The 21,270-nt window shown below is 43.3% G+C and overlaps 1 protein-coding gene across 12 annotated transcripts in view; it reads left to right on the top strand.

The window, feature by feature from the left end:
- pcloa (piccolo presynaptic cytomatrix protein a) overlaps window positions 1-21,270 on the top strand; it is a 77,849-nt gene that overhangs the window by 26,311 nt on the left and 30,268 nt on the right. For 8 of the 12 annotated variants that reach the window (XM_088073018.1, XM_088073022.1, XM_088073013.1 and 5 more), the window contains exons 4-7: window positions 5,633-9,259; window positions 9,861-13,944; window positions 14,285-15,816; window positions 17,537-19,601. In XM_088073018.1, the coding sequence (XP_087929144.1) occupies window positions 5,633-9,259; window positions 9,861-13,944; window positions 14,285-15,816; window positions 17,537-19,601 (11,308 nt within the window). The remainder of the gene's footprint in view (window positions 1-5,632; window positions 9,260-9,860; window positions 13,945-14,284; window positions 15,817-17,536; window positions 19,602-21,270) is intronic. The other 4 variants (XM_088073021.1, XM_042511151.2, XM_088073020.1 and 1 more) reach the window with 2 other exon arrangements.

Here is a 21,270-nt window from a genome sequence, read left to right as displayed (position 1 = left end):
TGTGGCATTTTTTCATTCACCTGGCTTTGGAATATCAGTCCAAAATGTGCCGATTTAGCCTGACATTCATGTCAAACAAGAACATCCTGGCTCTCTTTCCTCTTTTTTTGTATAAAGAGCTGGATAATTAACTTTTATTCAACCTTCATTTACCCCAAAAAATGTTTGCTCAGATGGTTTACTGCAGCACTCTGCTCCACTCATTCATTTATGCACATTCTCATCTAAGATCTTCCCACAGCAACCACAGTCTTCTAGTGCTGGTTACTAAGCAGCTGAGGGTTAAATGTACTTTTCTCTGAGGCTTTTTGACAGCAGCATTCGATTTATTCAACTTCCGCGCTCAGATTTTGCTGCTTATTTTGGGATTAAAGCCAACAATCTCGTGGTTCAAAGCCCAGTTCTTCAGCCTTTAGGCTATTGCCGCTCACATAACATTTAGTTTCATGATTCAAACGAGAATTACATCAACACATGAGCACGGTTCACTTGTGAGGGGTGAATGCAGCACATTGAACCCGCGATGGGAACATCTATAAGAGTGGGACATTTATTAGGACAAAGATCTTTTTTGGCTTGCAAAGGAGCTGATGCTGTGATGTCCTGCTCACAGTCTAGTGCATTATAATTAAGTTGGCCACTCAGCAACGCTCATCAGTGAGAGAAGGGCAACGACTTCCAGACGTTACTTTTAGCAAGAGCTTTAGCACTAAAAGGTGACCTAAGCAGTGCTGCAGAAAGGACACTAGTCTTTCAACAGCCTTTCTGTTCATATGATAAGGATTTTATAGGGATTAAGACAACTTTATCAGCCTTTTTTGGTTAAAATAATGGTGTGCAGTACTATTTATTGTCCTGTACAGTACTAGAGGACAGGTTGTTTTTCGCGGTCTTAAAATTATATGAGAACATTTCATCATTGGATATGAAACTACAGCCAGGAGATGATTCACTTAGCATGGCAGAAAGAACTGAAACAGGGAAACAGCTGGCTGACAAACCTCCTTTGTACCAATATCTGGCTCTAACAGTGACAAATAAGTTGTTTTGTATCCAATGATACAAAACAGTTTGCATCCAATGAAACAATTTTTCAAATTTTTGGTCCTTTTCCCTTTCCTAGAGTTTGTGTGTGTGTATGTGTGAGTGTGTATGCGAACATTCCTGGAGTTCTGTAAGGAAAATATAAATTTTCCAACCAGCAAAGACTCCAGATGCTAATAGGTGGCTTCTGTTTTCCTTGGACATAGCCAAGCTAGCTGTTTCCCCATCATTTTAGTCTTTATGCTAAGCTAAACCCAGGAGCATAACAGTGGCCTTATAAGTGACTAACAAAACCCTTGGCAAGAAAGCAAATAAACATATTTTTGACAAAATGGAACTATTTCTTTAGGTTTTTCAGACAGAATTATAAAAGAAACTGAAACTGAGGAATAACACAAGAGATAAAGCTATTTGAAGAGAAATTAATCCGGAAGCAGAGCAGGAAGTCGTGCCACTGCTTGGTCAAGTGACGTCAACCCAGTTGTCAATCTGTACTTTAACATTTTAAGGTTGTTCCTGGCAGTCGTCATGGACTGCAGCTTGTCCTGACTTCCAAGCAATTGATTAGCAGATTTACACGGTGATAATGTTAAGCTTGTTGGCAGGAGCTGGTGTTGAATCACCTCCAAAGACCATAAAGCTCCTTCACCTCTCCTGCTTCACCTTTTCCCTCCCTACACCATCCTTATTTTCTCCCACTCCCTTTTCTCTCTTCCTGCTGGCTTATCCTTTTGCTTCTCCCTGCTTCTCTTTTGTTCTTCACCTCTCTCTCTCAGCTCATCTTCCGCCTTTTCTCTATCGTCTCAAACACCATTGTCGCCCTGTCTTTCTTGCATGTTCTGGCATTTTTTCTACCTCACTTTTTCTCCATCCTCTCATATGTCTTTATCCCTCTGTCCCATCCTCCTCTAGATCCTTTACTTCTCCCACTCTCAGCGCCAGGCTTCATCTAAATTTAGATTTGCAAAACCCTCGTAGGATCCCAAGTCTTAATCAAGGAGCTAGCACCGACCTTCACAACACTCCCAATTCCCAGTTGGAAACAATAACCGAACATGGGCATGGCTACAGCCCATGTTGTCTCGATATCTGGTTGCTGTCTGCGGTTTTCAGAACGTCTTCTTTCTGTGTCCTTGGAGGAAGTTTGAGGAGGACGCAAAGTTGGAGATGAAAGAGGAAAGATGGAAACGCTCTGACTCTACCCTCATTTATTCATGTATGAGCTTGTATTTGTTTGAGAAATGTCATGCAGGAAGAGAGAGAGCAAGTTGTCGTTTCCTTCCGAGGTATTTCATGCCTTTCATCTGTATGACATCAACACCGTCACAAACTCATCTTTGCGGGTGTGTGTCAGCTTTTTGGTATCCATGCACATGTGATGCTAGAAAACGTCCTTGCTAGGTGGTGATGTGAGCGAATGACTCCCCTGCTTTTATGAATCATCCATGCTGCTGTTTGAAGAACTCGTCACAGCAGACAGACAGAAACGTACACAGGCATGTCACATTTATTTGAAAGCTTGCAGCAGGAAAGACTGTTATATAAAAATGTCTCGTTAGTGTTTTATTACAAGGAAAGGTTGCAGGAGAAGGAGCGTACCTTCCACGCTAATTTAGACCCTCTGGATTCTCTCTATAAATGAAATTTGTGATGTGTGTTACTGGTGAGAAATCGTCTCTGTTGAGAAAAATGAGACAATTCATATAAAGACATTTCTATGTAGGACTGTAACTGATGATCACTCCTTGTAATTACCAAGAGTTTTGGGTTAATGACTACACTTGTAAATAAGCGTGGCTTTACAGAGGACAATATTAATCTGAAAGATTATTTACTCCCAGCCGCTGCTACAAGAACATAGCTTCTGAACATCAGGCGCAGGCTGCACCAACTGAGCCACTGGGTGCCCTGCAGTGAAATACCTTTGCAACTATTGGGGGAAATTGATTTCCTTTTTTGTGTACACTGATTGCGCGCATCAAGAGCACCACTTTTGCGTCGCCTCACCATCAGATCCAACATGCACATTAAGATTTGTTTTTTTAGGGGATTGTCATGAAAGTAAAATACCATGTAGCTAACAATTTAGATACATTAATAATTTCAGTACTATTTGAAAAACAACAACGAAACAGCAATAATAGAGGGAGAAATGACATTATTCACTTCTCTTGGGTAAAGTGTATCCAGGCTACCTGGGGAAGGCGAACAAAAAGGCTCGCTGTGAAAAGACATTGGTGTTAGAGCTGCCAAAGTTGCCTTGTGTAACTTTAACTGAAATCAGAAAGACACTTAATGACTTGATAGCCTTTCAGGGTGATTGTTGTAAGAGCTGTCAGTAGGAATTGGAGATGACCACTCAACAACAGTGAGTTTAAGTAACATAACTGCTTTAAGTTATCCCAAATGACTTTAAAAGTAGCTTAGTCCTGCACAGTAGCTATGAGAAACACTCTGACCAAGTGTTTTTTTGGGGGGCAGCAAAAGCTCTAAGTGTGCCTGTTTTGTTGTGTTGATAACGTTGGTGATGACCGGCTCTGAAGCAGCTGAGGCTGACCGACTGACTAAGTGGGTTTTCAGCTTTTCGTATCTGGCGGCCATCTCTCTGGCTCTCAGTGCCTGCTCTTTCTGGTTTAACTGATAGAGCCATCAAGCTGGAGAAACTCCCATCTCAAGTCCTTCAAGCAGGAACGGAAGTGGATAGTGTGTGCTTGTTCGCGCGCGCGCACACACACACACACACACACACACACACACACACACACACACACACAAAGTCGCATCTGTGCTGTGTCCATCATCATGTCTGAGGATTAAATGGATTTCTGTCAAGTTGGGAATGTAACTCACATCCGTCAGCAAACCTTAGCACTGGCATCTCTGTATTTTGCTTTTTTCTTTCATTGGCTTACATCCATGCGTCTGTTTCCCATCTTCCAGATATTTAAATCATCTCTTTTATTATTGCATCTTTCATTTTGTGAGTTGCAGTTGCATATAAACATTTGCCCTGTCAAAACATTTTCATTTCCTTTTTTTTATGTTGGGTACTTGCCACTGAGATGTGTATGCAGGTGTGTCATTTTCTCTAGAGTGTAAGCATCCTACTTTTGAGACATGGACTGAAACACGGTGGCTCATGCCTTATTTACCCTGACTTTTCTGATGCGACATTTCCACGGTCTTTTTTTCTACCCTTCTCCTGTCTCCCTCTGTCTTTCTTTGCTTGGAGAGAGGTGGTTTGTCTGCTGCATGGCTTAACATGCTGGCTGCGATCTTCTCTGAAGCCCCAATTTAGCATAAACCCCGCTGTTAAGCCAGGCGAAGGCATTTGTACGAGGGTCATAGAGGAATGTTAGAGCACTTGGGGAAATGTGAAATGAGGTGTCTACGTCAGATTTGAGGATGGGTAAAAACATTCTGACTGTTACCTCTTCTTCGAGTCACTGTATGTGTGTGTGTGTGTGTGTGCGTGTGTGCGTGCGCGCAAGTGTTGTGCAAGGCATTTTACTGTTTGAGTGTGTGGTCCCCATAATGCATGTTCTGGTGCGGTGTCCCCACATTGGACAGACGAGTATGTGTGTGTGTGTTGTACTGTTTATAGCTATTTTCAAATCCCAACATGTTGATTGTTTATCAACACTTTTATTACCACTTAAAGCGAAGCAGAACTGGATATTAAACTCCAATAATGGCCGCAGCTCTTGAATTATAGCCCTCAGTAGGGCATTTGCTGTTGGTATGTACCTCTAGAGCCAAGTGTTTAAGTGAATACCTGGGAATATACAACAATAATAACATCGCCACGACAGTACAGATTTAGCAAAGCTCTGACATGACAGATTAGAGCAGCTGTACCAGCAAAGTATTTCTTTTTTTCCATTGCAAGCAGCAATGCTGTTAAGATTTGGGTAAGGACTACATCCCAGGTGTTTCAGAGGAGGAAATTATGGTACTTTGAGAATAAGCAGCACTGTGCAATTCTTTAAATTGGCCTGTGCTGTGCCCCGGTGTCTGGATCGACGTGTAATTGGAGCTAAATAAGATGTTCAGGGAGCACAGAATCTTGGGAAAAACAGCTTTGGTTCACTGACTCACATTATAGTCATGCAGAAGGTTTTCATTGTTTTCAGTCTTGAAAACTTGTTAATAATTGAATTAACAGGTTTGGGATAAAAACGTGTGAAGGATATGTGCACATTCTACTGTCATGTTTGAAGCATGCCTCCACATATGCACATCAAGGTATACAATCCTAAAAACACAAAATACACATTCAAACACAGCTGCTCTGTCTGCTACATGAAATGTCTGCACAGGCAACCCAAGCCTTTCTGACATGCATTGGTAAACCCCTGTCCCATTACCATGCAATATGCATAGGCCTGACTTTTAAGTCCCATAAATGTAAAAGCTTCCCTTGAAATAATAGAAGTTACACTGGTGCCTTGTCACAGTGACGTTTTAACAACGTCACAAACAGTTACCAGTTACTTTTCTTTCTTTAATGATGTGGTAAAAATTGCAGCAAACAGTAATTATATGAATTCTTAAGAACTAACAATTTCTTTTTTTCTTTGTCTTGCAGAAAGAATGGCTTTGCCTCAACTGCCAGACCCAAAGAGCCATGTCCGGCCAGCTGGGAGACATGCCACCTCCAGCCATGGCTTCCCCGAAGAAGCAACCACCTGCTCCTGCTCCCTCTTCCACCCCTGCCCCCGCTGCTTTAGATAGTAAACCAGTAGTAGAAGCAGCAGACCCAACCCCACCAGTACCTGATGCCAAGGTAGCACCTGAAACCACTCCCACACCTGATGATGCACTAATTTCACCTCATCCCGATGCCCCTCTTTCTGATAGCACCCCTCCCCCTGATTGCACCCCTGTTGAAACACCACAGTCAAAAGAACAAACACAACCACTCGAAGCTGAACAGGTGTCAACACCTGTTATTCCCCCTGAACAACAGCCTCCAATTTCAGAAAGTGTAGCTGAGAGTATCCCAGTAGTTGAACAGAACAGCTCTGAGAAAAAAGCAGACCATTCTCACCCTGAGATAGAGCCGTCCGATGCTGATCAACAAAGTGCAACTGTCAGTGAAATACCAGCAGTTGAGCAACAGCAGAGCAGCTTTGAGAAAATAGCAGAAGACCACTGTCACCCTGAGATAGAGCACGCCGATGCTGATCAAAAAAGTGCAACTGTCAGTGAAATACCAGCAGTTGAGCAACAGCAGAGCAGCTCTGAGAAAATAGCAGAAGACCACTGTCACCCTGAGATAGAGCCGGCTGATGCTGATCAACAAAGTGCAACTGTCAGTGAAATACCAGCAGTTGAGCAACAGCAGAGCAGCTCTGAGAAAATAGTAGAAGACCACTGTCACCCTGAGATAGAGCCGACTGATGCTGATCAAAAAAGTGCAACTGTCAGTGAAATATCAGCAGTTGAGCAACAGCAGAGCAGCTCTGAGAAAATAGCAGAAGACCACTGTCACCGTGAGATAGAGCCGGCTGATGCTGATCAACAAAGTGCAACTGTCAGTGAAATACCAGCAGTTGAGCAACAGCAGAGCAGCTCTGAGAAAGCAGCAGAGGAGCCATCTAATGTCGAGCAACAAGCACACAGTGTACCTGTCAGTGAAATCCCAGCAGGTCAACAACAACAACAGAGTAGCTCTGAGGATACGACACAGGACCTCTCTCCCCCTGTGGAAAGTGAGACGCAAAATCTATTGACTAATACAGGTTTAGACAAGACAGCAGTCCCAGCTGAGGTAGACACAGAGCCAAATCCCATGATTACCCAGGGTGAGGCTGCAGCTCCCCTGACAGATAATGAGACAGCGGAGCCCACTTCTGAAAAGCTTCCAGAAGAGACAGCTAATTCAGCTGAGCCAAAACCTGCGTTGATCCCAGATGCAGTCCCACAGGAAGTTCCTGTTCAGCTTGATCCAAAGCCAGATTCTTTACCTACAAATGCTAATGAGGAAAAAATATCAGAAGTGGAAATTGTAAAGACAAGTGAGAAACCCCAGATAGATGATGTTACTGCAGCAGATCAGACTCCATCAGATACAGTAGACACACCTTCTAATGTGGAGCAAGCAGAAGTCACTCTTCTATTGACTAATACAAGTTTAGACAAGACAGCAGACCCCGCTGAGGTAGACACAGAGCCAAATCCCATGATTACCCAGAGTGAGGCTGCAGCTCCCCTGACAGATAATGAGACAGCGGAGCCCACTCCAGAAAAGTTTCCAGAAGGGACAGCTAATTCAGCTGAGCCAAAACCTGCCTTGATCCCAGATGCAGTCCCACAGGAAGTTCCTGTTCAGCTTGATCCAAAACCTACAAATGCTAATGAGGAAAAAATAACAGAGGTGGAAATTGCAGAGCCAAGTGAGAAACATCAGACAGATGATGTTACTGCAGCAGATCAGACTCCATCAGATACAGTAGACACACCCCCTAATGTGGAGCTAACAGAAATCACGACAAAACCTGACTCGGAAAGTGAAGCAGCTGATGTCAAGAGTGAAGTTACGGCAGATTTAAAGGTAGAACCAGAACCTGAAATAGAGAAGCAAGTTGCCAAAGAAGATGCTGCTCCTCCTGCAGTTGAGGTTGCAGAAAATGTAGTCCCCATAAACAACACTGAGGTCCCTAAACCTGAGGAGACCCAGCAAGATATAAAACCAGAGCCAGAAAGAAATGTAGAATCTGAAAGTCCTTCAGTGGTGTCGGAGAACAGACATCCTGTCACGGCTTCTGAGGAGGAAACTCAGGCTGATAAAGTTGAAAACAAACCTATAGAAGAAGAGGTAGAGACACTTGATACAGCAGACAAGTTGCCTCAGGTTGCTCCAGTTGAAGGAGAAATCAAAGCTCCAGAGGAAGCAAAAGAGGAGAGCACTGTTGAGAATAAAGAATTTGAAACAGTTATTACTAAAGAGGAGACAGCTAAGGAGAAAATACATGATGAGGATGCTTCAGTTGAGATGACAACAGTGAAGGACACTGCTGAGGAAAAAATAATTGAGGATAAAGCTGTTGAAAAAGAAACCATTAAGGGAGCAGAACTTGAGAATAAACCATCCAATGATAAATCAGTTGAAGAGGAGGGAGTTAAGAAAGAAGCACCTGCAGAGAGGGCTACTGAGGTAAAAGCTGACGAAGGGAAAAATTTAGAAGAAGAGGCAACTGAACAGAAAACAGTTGAGGAAGCAAGTGACCAGAAACCCCTTGAGGAGAAGGTGGATAGAGCCAAATTAAGTCCAGCACCCTCCTCGACTGAAACAGAGAACATATGTTCCATAATAGAACAGAAAGAGTCAGAAACAGCAGTGGAGTCAGCTCCAACTGAAATCCCTAAAGAGGAGATACTGGCACCTAAAGAGATAGAACCAGAAACAAAGTGTGAGCCAGCACCTGCTGAAGGTGAGAGAGTATCACTGCCAGAGTTGTTAGAGGAGAAAGAAAAACCTATGGTTGAAGCAGAGATTGTAGCGCCAAAAGAGGGAAAGCAGGCAGTTGTAGATACAATGTTAAAAGCAGATGATAAATCTGAAGAATCAGCGGTTCCATCTGTTTCACCACCTCCTGATTCTAAAGATCAGGAAGTGGATAATGTCAAGGAGTCAATGCAAAGTGTAGAGACGGTATCATCCTCAGCTGTCATTAGTGAGACACAAGTCACAGATAAAACCTCTGAGGAGAAAGTCATTCAGGATGAGACAAAAACTGGTTCACAAAATGCAAACAGTATTTCTGAAAATCAACATGTAGCAGAGACGGAGGCGATAGCTATGACAGGCAGTGATGAAAAAACGCTCGAGAAAGTTGCAGAGCAAAGAGTGTCAATCAAAGAGGAGGAAGACAAACTTGACAAAAAAGAGGCTGAGTCACAACCTCATGCTGGCAACATCCAGGAACTTATTTCAGTATCAGAGACGAGTGCAGTTGGTGACAAAGATGGAACTGCAGAGTCTGATGTAGGAAAGAACACACCATCAAAGAGGGATGAAGTATCAGAGACAGCTTCGGTAAATGGAGATTTATCTGTATCAGTAGCTTCAGTCCCTGTAGCCGAACCTGAAGTCCCAGTAGTTAGTGAGCAGGACAAAGGCCCATCGGAGGAGAATATTGACATGGAGGAGAAAAAGGAGGCTGTAGCTCCACCTTTGGGAAAGTCCAGTGATGACGATGCAGTTGCTGAGGTGACCATAGTCTTTAGCACAAACAGTGGTAGATAACGAGTATCTTTGTACAACTGTTTGCTCCTTTTCTGCTATATGTTTAAGAAATGCATTTCACTACATGTAGATGTCAGTTATATAGAAATGGTTGAAATAAATATTGTGCCATATTGAAAATTAATATCAAGCCAATGCAATATGCTGTAGACTGTTTGGATAACAGACTATATTTATCAAATACCTGAAGAGTGGAACTTGGATAGCAGCTGGCAAATAGTTTAAATCAGTCAGTTGACCTAAAAGGCATCAAAAAATGCCTCAGATTTCCATCATCATTGCTGTTTGGGATGCTAAGTACTTGAACTTGCTACATAAACTGAGAATATCATACTAAACTAAGTGGGTTTTGCTGTCATTACTTGTTAAAACATTTAGAGGAAAGATACACTTTTCTCATAATTAATGAAGTTTCTAGTAAGCATGTTTTCATGTCCATTTGTTATTCCTCAAGAATTTATATGTACCCAGATAGTTCACATGTACCAAACTTTGATATTCCCTTTTTTTTTTCTTGCAATATCTGAGGACAGAAAATTAATTGTGCCATATTTTAATCCAACAGGTGAAAACGGTGGAGACCTTGAAAGAGCCTGCAGAGAAAGAAATGACTGCCAAAGACAGCAGTCCCACCAGCCCATCTGACCTAGCCAAGCTGGAAAGCACAGTCCTTCCCATTCTTGAGGCCCAGGCAAGCACACAACCAAAGGATGATGAGGAGAAACTAACTGACACTCTGAAGACAAGACGTAAATTAGAGGTGCTTCCTCTCTCACCTGACTCACCCAGCTCAGAGGATGACAGAGAACTTTCTGAAAAGAATGCCAAAGGTGCCACAAAGAAAAAGCTACTTGTGCCCATGGATGTCCGGGCAGATTCCCTGGATGATAGCAGTGAAAGCTTTGGAAAAGAAAGCCCAATGTCTGGGGATGATGAGGAATTTATCCGAAAACAGATAATGGAAATGAGCGAGAATGAGGATGCTTCCCCGTCTGATGAGGAAAACCTAGTGCGGCGCAAAATCAGAGAGAATGAGAAGAAGCAAATGGAGCAGCAGGCAACAGAGAGGAGTACATCAGGAAAAAGCAGGCGACTAACCAAGAAAAGCACTATAAGTCCAGATGATGAGGAAGATAAGCAATTCCATGGCTCATTGGATAAACCTGATATGGAGAAAGAGGAGGGACAAGAGGAGCATCAGAGTGGTACTGCAGTTCGCAAATTCCGAACAATGGAGCTCAATACAACCAGCAGCCCTGTGCGTATACCTAATGATGACGGAGAACCTGAAATGGAAAGTCTTACAGACTCTCCAGATGATCGATCCAGAGGTGAGGGGTCATCCAGCCTCCATGCATCCAGCTTCACTCCTGGTACTTCCCCAACATCCCTCTCATCACTTGATGAAGACAGTGACAGTAGCAGTCCTAGCCATATTCGTTCTGGTGAGGGCAAACAACAAAGGAAAGCCAAACACAGACAGCCTGGTCAAATGCTGCCAACTATTGAAGACTCTTCTGAGGAAGAAGAGTTACGGGAAGAAGAGGAGCTGCTCAAGGAGCAAGAAAAACAGAAGGGCTCTGGGAAGAAATCCAAGAAAGACAAAGAAGAGATTCGAGCCCAGAGGAGGCGAGAGCGGCCAAAGACGCCACCAAGCAACCTTTCCCCCATTGAGGATGCCTCACCAACTGAGGAACTGAGGCAAGAAGCTGAGATGGAGGAAATCAGACGATCTTCTTGCTCTGATTTCTCCCCCAGTATTGAATCAGATTCTGAAGGGTTTGAAATCCATGCCTCAAAGATTGCAGCAGTTCAGAAAACGTATCAACTGCCTGTATCAGTGTCTCTCCACTCCCCAACAGATGATCAAAATCCTGATGAACCACAGAAAAAACCTCTCAAATCTGCTGATGAGGCTTATGAGGAAATAATGCTGAGGGTTAAGTCTCCAACACTTGAGAAAGGGGAGATTCAACCAGGAAAAGAGTCCCTTTATGGAGGCATGCTTATTGAAGACTATGCCTATGCATCTCTTATTGACAATTCAACAGCTGATCAGGTCGACTCAGAGAAGATTTTTGTTCCTACTCAGCCAAAAAAACTGAGATCACCAGATGAAGTTTATGAAGACATGATAAAGAAGAGGAAGGAATTCATGCAGCTGGAGCAGGAATATCAAAATATGCAGCCAATGAAAGAAGACACTAATCCAAAAATTGTGTTGCAACCTGCTGAGAATACCTTCTCTAAAAGCAGCACAGTAACATTAGGCAAAGATGGGAAACCATTGTTGGATGCTGAAGCTGCCTATGAAGAGCTAATTAAAAGAGTGCTGACCCCTGGAACAAGTCCAACTCAGCAGGAGCCAGAAGTGGAAACCACTGCATCTAGGAGGGCACTCCACCCCATTCCAGACTTGAAGGTGACTCAGTGCTCTTCGGGAGAACTGTCGTCTGATGACGAGAGTATGCTTAAAAAGGAAGAGGATACAACTGCAGTATCAGACACAACATCAGCTGTGGAAACTGAGTCAGTGAAAGTGGTTTCTGAGTCCCCTCCATTGTCCACATCTGATCAGCAACCTCACATCACAATCGCAGAATCCCAGGCTGATGTTGTGGACTTATCAAGCACACTCCCCAAAGCATCACCCTCTGTGATTGTCAGTGTATCACCCTTGCCCACAGTTCCTCAGTACACACCCAGTATTCCCAGTGTAGTGTCAACTGCCCCGCCTATACCCCCCAAGCCAAGCGTCCTGCGTAGGGCTAATTCTCAGGAAAAAACAGAAGTACCTGTTGCACCACCACTGCCTCCTCCCACCCCACCAAAACCAACAGTTTTTCCAAGGAAAGCTCCAGTTCCACTTCCACCTCAGGCTACTGCAACTCCAGTCAGGCCAGAAACAGTGGCTATGACTGTAGCCCCAGCACCACCTATAAGACAAACAGGTACACCAATGTACAAGCCTCATGTTCCTCCTCCTGTTGCCCCAAAGCCAGCCATTCATGCAGGGATTGGGGATAGCCACCGACCAGTACATGGTGTCAAACCACCAATTGCACCAAAACCTGGCTCGCAGCCTTCTTCACCTGCCCATGCCTCACATCCACCAAGACCCACTGTACTTCCCACTGGTCCGACTGACAATGTCCTAAATCTGAGCCCGTCTTCTGAGAGCAAGCCGTTTCAACCCTCACCAAAGTCTCCTTCTTCTCCACGATATGCCAGTAATCTTCGTGACACATATGTAGTCATCACACTGCCATCTCAGCCCAGCTCTCCAGTAGACAGCGTCTCAACTCAAGCTCCATCTAGCCCTGGCCCAGCATCTCCTTCACGCCAAGTTCAGTCCCAAAGTTATCAACAACCACAGCCTCAACCTCAATCATATCCTCAGCAGCATCCACAACCAACACCTCCTCAAACAACCAGGGTGCCTCTGGCATACACACGAGTCACAGAATCCATTGAAAGTCAGGAGATTTGTGGCCCAGAAAAACATGTATCTAGCTCTTGTCACATAATTGAGGCTATATCTGCCTCGGCACAGCCAAATGTGGTTATACCTAACCTGATCTCTCAAGTGGTCACAACTGAAGTCCAAAGGACCACTGTTTCTGTTGTTCATGAAAGGACACCACCACCAGTGCCAGCTCCGAGGGCAAATGGCGTCCCAATCTCGATGGAGAAACCTAAGCCCCAATTGCCAGCACAGAATGGACAGGCCATCCAACCTTCCGAGGTGGTTGATCTTAGGACAATGAAGGTGGACCCAGGATCCAATATGAATGGCATGGATCTGTCTGCTGGCCCAGACTCAAGACGTCAGTCCTTGGCAACTGATGTCAGTCGTCAGAACAGTGCAGTGCAATCACCTGTGGTCAACCTCAGTGCTGAATCATCCACTGTCTCTATAGTGACTGATAGTATCACCATTGTGACCTGTTCTGCCACCATCCAACAATGTGACAATGTAGACACCTCTCAAGTGTCTTCAGTGCCCCTTCAGTTAACAAAAAATAAAGCATTTGAGCCTGTTTCTCAGATTATATATCGACCAATTGATTCACAGCCGCCCACTCATGCTGGTACAGAGATCCCTATTAACCTCTCAGTCGGATCAGTCACAGGTGGAGGGACTTTCCAGACCACCCCTGTCACCATTGCACCCACTTGTGTTGCAAATTGTGTTGCCAATGGATTAACTACAGGTACAACTACAGTGGCAGGAGCTGTTGACCTAAGCACTACAAAACCATTCAATACTGTGGTATCAGTGGATGCTGCTTCTGCAGAAGTTGTCACAGCTGTCATCACAGATGATGATGGCAAACCAGTGGATCTGACTGCAGGGAAAAGAGCTGTATGCTGTGATGTTGTGTACAAGCTCCCATTTGCAAGTAGCTGCACTACTCAGCAACCTACCACACCCCTGCCTGAAGACCGTTTTGGATATCGTGATGACCATTACCAGTATGACCGATCACCCTACGGCATGAGAGGGTTTGGTGGAATTAAACCATCGATGTCAGACACTAACCTAGCAGAAGCTGGCCTATTCTTTTACAAGAGTAAGAACAGCTATAATTTCAGTGGCACCACAGATGGTGCAGTAGACCTTACCTCAGCAAAGATTTCTGATGCAGGTCAGTGGAGTGACATTGCAGATTTGTCACTTAAATGTCAGTTTGAACTGCCTCAACTCATCCTTGGCTAATGTGGCATTTTTGGTTTGTTTTTTGCTTTTCTCTTTGTTTTGCATGGACAATTATTTTTTTTTGCTTTTTTTTGCCCATTCACCGTGATATTTTTGCATGTGCCTGCATGCTGTTACTGTACACCTTGTTTATATGCGTTGCACTAATCAGCGTTGGAGTTTGTTTTTTCTTTTCCACCTTTTTTCATTATTTGGATAAGGCATGGTTTGCGTCAACATGAATAAGTCTGCATTATTTGGACTCAACTGATATTTTTTGACTTTGACAGGTGAAGCTGTGGACTACTCCAAGAAAGGGACTTATGCAGGAATGACAATTCCACCCTATTCCCAAGGCAGAGTCACAAGTGCTGTTGGTACACTCTTTGGTACAAGTAGTGTTTTGAGATCATCAAATGGGGTGGTCTATTCCTCTGTTGCAGCACCAATCCCATCTACATATGCTATTACCACCCAACCTGGGTCCATCTTTAGTACAACATACAACACTCTGTCAGGTATGCATACCAGCGACACCATGCCTTCCCTGTCCAACCTCCAGAATTTGCCACTGACAAGGTCCCACAGTTTCTTGTCCACCATCTCCACTACAGAAGAACAAGGAGATACCCCACTCAATCTGGAGATCTCTAGAGGGGGTAGTTCGAATGCTGTCACCACAGCAACAACCTCCTTATCCCTTGATACCTACACTGATGCATCCCTCGAGGCTATAGCTGCTTCACTGGAGGCTTTGTCTTCACCTATGGTTCCTGGGGATGGGCAGTATCAGGCAGAGCGTGAGAGGCTAGAGATGGAGAAACTCAAGCAACAACGCCTAGCTGAGGAATTAGAGTGGGAGCGCCAAGAGATTCAGCGTTTCCGAGAGCAAGAACAGCTCTTGGTGCAGAAGGAACTGGAGGAGCTGCAGGCCATGAAGCAGCAGATTCTGTCCCAACAAGAAGAAGAAAGACAGGCTCACCTTATGATGCAGAAAGAAACTTATGCCCAGCAACAACAGCAGCTTGAGCAGATTCAGAGACTCCAAGAGCAACTGCGCATGCAACTGGAAGAGCAGAAGCTTCGTCAGATGTACCCAGGTGGGGACATACCAGGGCATGGCATACAGGAGGCTCTTGTCTTAGGACCCGATGGCACAGTGCTGTCCCGAAAGATTACGGACAGTGGGTGCCAGACAGATGAAGAGGATGAGGCAGTCAGCAAAGCTTACACAGCAGGGCGAAAAAAGAGAAGTGCTAAAAAGAGTGTTGACAGTTGTGTGCAGACTGATGATGAGGATCAAGATGAATGGGAGGCTAAGAGCAGAAGCCGACAAAGCAGGCCACGCACTGCCAGGGGGGATAGGGGTGGGCAGTCAGATATGTCTCTTCAAGCGCACACTGAGATTTCTATACAAACAGATACCGAGGGAAACATTAGAATGGACACCAGGATGGAGTTGTCTGACTCTGAGAGGACTTCACCAAAGAAACGACCTACACCCTTAGAAATAGGTCAGTCTTCTAACCTGAAAGTTGAATCCTCTATGCTTCAAGCCCCTCCTAAATCTCCCAAAGTGCTCTATTCACCAATATCCCCCTGCATATCCCCTAGCAAATCCCTTGAGTTTGTGTCCTATGACAAATCACTAGGTGATACAAGCCCACAGAAGCTAAAAGGAGGTACGGATCCATCAAAAGCATCTCCAGGTAGTCCCAGGGGACCAAAAGCCATGCAGCGATCCATGTCTGACCCTAAGCCTATGAGTCCAACTGGAGAAGAAAGATCAACTTCTGGCACCCAATGTGGTGATAGCTATACTGTGAGTACTATACACATTACTCTTACTCTGACATATATATAAAAAAGAACATTGGTGCTGGCTAACAATAAAAAGTAGATTTATTTTGTATGTAGGAAGATTAGGATGTTATTTGCCTTTAAACTGTTCTTTTGGTTTATAATGTGCCAAACTTATTCAGATGTTTCTAGGGAGGTATTTCCAGCTTCAGTCCATTGCTCGATAAAATACCATTGTAGCAGCTCTAATTATGACAGTTTTTCTTAGTTTTAGTGTGTTATGTATAGAAGCCGAGAATGGCCGTGCTTCCCTTTTTTTTAATGCCATTATCTTGAGATCAAGAGATAGCTATTGTGTTACCCTGAGAAAACGAGGTTTGGTATCTTGTGATAATGAGATGAATGCAAAAAGGCTGTTTCTTCTTATTAGGCAACTTATGTTTATCAGAGATCAGGAGTGCTATGCAAGCATGCATCAATAGCGTCTTGACAACTGTAGCAACTGATTTAAGTTGAAACTGTCAGATCAAGGAGTGCCCCTCACTGATATTATTGATTGCATTAGAGGCTCTTCATTACCATTTTAATCTGGCCATTCTCTGCTTCCACACTTATGTCTTCAGGTTTTACCCAAGTTTTATTCAGCTTGTCCTTTAAATGAATGTTATCCACTTACAGTTCAGATACAGAATTTGACTTTTTTACTAATACCTGAGTGTATTTGTCCAGTTCAACAAGAAAAAAGAAAAAAAATCACTTTATACTTTATAAAAATTCATTTTCTAGATATTACTGTGAATTAATGCTGTTCAAAAATTACTGCCCCATATACAGCTTACTATAAGTCCTGCATCTTTCAACACAAACTTAACAATTCTTTGTCATCTCATGCTCATGTAGCACAAGTGACATGATGTCTCAGTGGTTAGCTGTCCTGCCCCACAGCAAGAGTTTGCATGTTCTCTTCATGCTTGCATGAGTAAGCTTGCACACCACACTGTGTGACAAACATGTTTGTCACTTGGAGTTCTGCTGCCATTTTTCTTCATCACATAGCTGGCCTTGGAAGCACTGATATGCTGTATGCATTTCTACCATAATAGTGTGTTATGTGTTATGAAAACAAAAAAGCTAGAATTTGATTTTAGTATGTGGACACACATACATAGGGAAAGATATACATAAAGGTAGGTATAAGAAACAACTGAATAGAATACATAGCCACTTAGGCATCTGTTGTTGCTCCTAGCCCTCATGTGGTATGGAAGTCAGTTTTCTGCCTGAGCAATTCACTGTTGAGAAACTCATACATAAAAGGATGGAAATGAGCTGAGCTTGCAGGAATACTGAGCTGTCAGAGATCCATAGAGGCTTAATGTGAATAAATTATTTCTTTTGAAACCAAGCTTAGGCATGTGCAATATAGTGAAAAGTGGGTAAAAATTATGGACAGGAATACATATTATCCTGGAATGCACAAAAGGTGAACAAAAGGTGTGATTTCCAATAACCTTTTAATACACTCAAATACACCATGATGATATCCTAATTTATAGTCATGACTTTACTTGATACCCTGAGCAGTTATCTCAAGATAATTTTAGCTGAGTGATACAGTTCAGAGAAAGTCATTTTTCAAATTCTGAGCACTACATAACCAGTTGCCTCATTTATTTTGGGGATTAAGGAAACGGTTTGAATTCCTACAGTCCTCATCTTTTTTTTTGTTACTTTTCCTATAGGGGAAAAGCTCAGGTGGTACTCCAACAGGCACTCAAAAGAAGGTGAAGAGGACTCTCCCCAATCCACCATCAGAGGATGAGTCAACAACGACTGGCCAGACAGCATACAGCACTGGTTCGGCCCGCCGAAGAATGTGCCGCAATTCCAACATGGCACGTGCCAAGATCCTGCAAGACATTGATCGCGAGCTAGATCTGGTAGAGCGTGAATCTTCCAAGCTACGGAAAAGACAAGCAGAGCTAGATGAGGAAGAGAAAGAGATTGATGCCAAGCTTAGGTACCTGGAGATGGGCATTAATCGTAGAAAAGATGTGCTATTGAAGGAGAGAGAGAAGAGAGAAAGGGCTTATTTACAGAGTGTTGCAGAGGACAGAGACTACATGTCAGACAGTGAGGTTAGTAACATACGAGAGACGAGAGGTGGCCTTGGAGGTGGTGAAGATGAGGAGATTGAAGGTCATGGTCTTGAACGCCCAAGGACAGCTCCTCAGTCAGAACTGGATGACTTTGTCCCACCTCAAACCAAGCATGAATATGGAAAATACTCCCAGTACCAGTACAATACCAGCCAATACCAGCAATCGATCTACCAACCCACCCAGTCCTACCAATCTCATTCTCTCTACTCCTCTGTCCCCTCGCTAACTAGCTCCCAGCAGCAGAGTTACCACCAGATGCTCCTGTTGCAACAGAAAGCTGCCAGACAAGCTGCCCTCCTCTCAGAGCTGGATGCAACTAAGTATGATGTCATTAGCCGCCAGCCTGATCCAACATCATCAGCTTACCTGGGAGTCAAGTATGACAAATATGGCAACCACCTTGACCTCAGAGCCTTGGAGGTGGGAAGCCTAGCACGTAGCCCCATGTCTGCTGTCTCCGATTCCTATTACACAGATGTAGATCATCATACACCTAGGAGTTACATGTTGCTGGAAGATGCTGCAGAACTGGCTAAGGGCTCCACAGGTCTGTCTTCATCTTACAGTCTAGCTGAGAGGGAGTTGGCCAAGGCTGAGAAGCTGCTGCGCAGGAGTGCTGCAGATCTGGGGTCTACTGACTATCTGGGATCCACATCTAGACTGCACACATTTGGAAAGACCCCTGATGAAGAGGATACAATGGAGGAACCCTATGAACTGAAACTGCTGAAGCAGCAGCTCAAGCAAGAGTTTAGGAGAAGTACAGGGTCAGAAAACTTGGAACAATTGACAGGCCTTTCCCAGCACTACTATTCCCCAAGCTCAAGCATCTCTAGTTACTCCCAAAGACATTATCCAAAGTCAGACAAGTACAGCATCAGTCGACTTACTCTAGAGAAGCAGGCGGCCAAACAACTCCCAGCATCCATGCTCTACCAAAAACACAAGACTCCATTATTAGATCCTAAGATCTCTTCAAAGTATTCCTCTATTACAGACAACAGGGGTTTGGAGACAGACTACACTAGCTATCTTGGGTCTACCAGTGCATCAGCAAGATCCAGCCGCCTCTCGCAAGATGAGATTACCTTTGGCCTTCGTAAAAATATTGCTGAGCAACAAAAATACCTAGGGTCCACCTTGGGTGCCAACTTGGCAGGGTCACTAAACTTGGGCCAGAGTTTAGGTTTGGACTCTTCCTACCCTAGTGGTAGTCGCTCAAGACCCTCATCCAGACCCACATCCTGCTATGGTTTGGACTTGTCGATTAAAAGAGACCCTTCAAGCTCTTCGCTCAGGCTTAAAGGGGACGGTGAAACATCTGGAGATGTAACAAGCTATCAAACCCCATCTGGTCGCACCAAACCTACCAGCCTTCCCATTGTGCAGAGTGGTCGTGGGCGAATACCTATAGTGGCGCAGAACTCAGAGGAAGAGAGTCCATTGAGCCCTGTTGGGCAACCTATGGGCATGGCCCGGGCATCGGCGGGACCTCTGCCACCCATCTCAGCTGACTCAAGGGACCAGTTTGGGTCCTGCCTTTCCTTGCAGGATTCTCAGCAGCAACATATCAGGGAAGAGCCAACCAGGGGTAGGGGTTATGTGCTTCTGGATGACCTTCAGGGCACCATGTCAGATAGTGAAGGTAAAACACAGACTTGTCAAATTGTCACTCATTTCCTACTTAATATTTCATCCTTGAGTCATCCGTGTCTGGTTATGGGGTGTCTTGCTTGCATTTTAGTATGATTGTGTATAATATTTAGCTGTTGTGTGTTTACTGAAAGTCTGCATGTTTCTAACCTTAACTTTGGTGAATGTATACTCTTTTTGTTTTCTGGTGTCAGTACTTGTGGTCACTCAGTTGACTTCTGGTATGCATGCATGACTCTTTGCATTTTGCTCTATGTCTTCTAGGGTTTGCTTGAATGTATTTTTATGCATGCATTGTGTTTCTGTCTGCATTCCAGATATTGTGTAACACTTTCCCATGTTAGTTCACTGCATGACACCTAATAGTCTATCTTCCTGTTACAGCTACATTGTGTGGGAGGTTCCCCTCCTCAAATAGCAGTTGCTTACTTGTGGCAGTCTGCATGTTGTCATTTGTAGCTGTTTTAGCTCTTAAAGAAGATTTTCACAGTCTTTTGAATTCTGCCCCTCAAGCATACAAGGCTTGAGCAACAGTAGCGGAAAGAAATCCTTCAAAATTTAGGTCATATCTTGAAAACTTTTTCCCCCACAAATGATACACTGAAAAGTGCCTCCCCCACTTACAAAATTTATATAATTGGTACAGAATTCTGTCAGTTAAACCACGTCTTTTACAATTACTGTTAAAAATAACAACGAATTGTAATAATACAGCCAATATTATATGAATTATACTTTTTGGATGTTACAATAGTTTATGTGTAAATTATAGTGTTTGTGTATTTCATTATATTGTAATATTTAAGTGTATAAATATATTTGTGGGTTGAACTATTATGATACCAATCTAGGCAAGATCAAGGTGTTACCAAATTACAGTGACATGCAAATAATAGTTTAAAGCAGATACTGTCATAATTCTTTGAATGCTTGACATCAGATTGCAACACTTACATGTGTGTAATAAATATAAAACTTTAACTTGCATGTGTTGTTGTGAATACTTGCTTGCATGTATTGTGATACATCAGCGGCTTTATGTTGCATGGAGTACATTAATGCCTATTAACTATTCTGTACAGTTTCTTCAAATTGCATTTCCCAAAGGTTTTATTGCATTTTCTGTATTTTTGACTTTAGGACATAAAACAGTGTGATTAAAAAAACAAACGACAGAACAAGGATACAGTTTAAACTGTCATTTGCTGAGCAAGCATTTACTTATGTTTCTTTATTTTTTTTTGTACACGTACTGAAATCATACAATATTCTGACCTCATCACTAAGCCGAACCAGTTTTTGCAGAATTTGCTGAAGTGTTTTATTCCTCTTTTTCTTTTTCTTTTTTGATTTAGAGCATACACTTTGGGTAAATCTCAATTTACTGGTGTTTGGCTTGGTAATACATGACTAATAATTAAATTTATAAGCAATATATACAACTAAAAACCATTTCATCACACTAATTGATGCTTTTTTAAAGTAGTAATGGAGCAACGACTTGGTCAGTTTATAAGTGTTGTCATGAAAAGGGATGCAAAATGTGACACCTTTATTAGTTTCAGATAGAGGTAACACTGTTTAACTTTCTGCTTTAAACATTTAAATACCCCAGATCTAAGTTTTCTTGAATGCAGCATAACTACTTGTTGAGGAATTCG

Source organism: Plectropomus leopardus, chromosome 22 (genome assembly GCF_026936395.1).
Source record: "Plectropomus leopardus strain MGB_pleo_1.0 chromosome 22, ASM2693639v1, whole genome shotgun sequence".
In the NCBI taxonomy this organism is placed as follows: domain Eukaryota; kingdom Metazoa; phylum Chordata; class Actinopteri; order Perciformes; family Serranidae; genus Plectropomus; species Plectropomus leopardus.
This window is presented reverse-complemented; position numbering and strand designations above follow the sequence as displayed.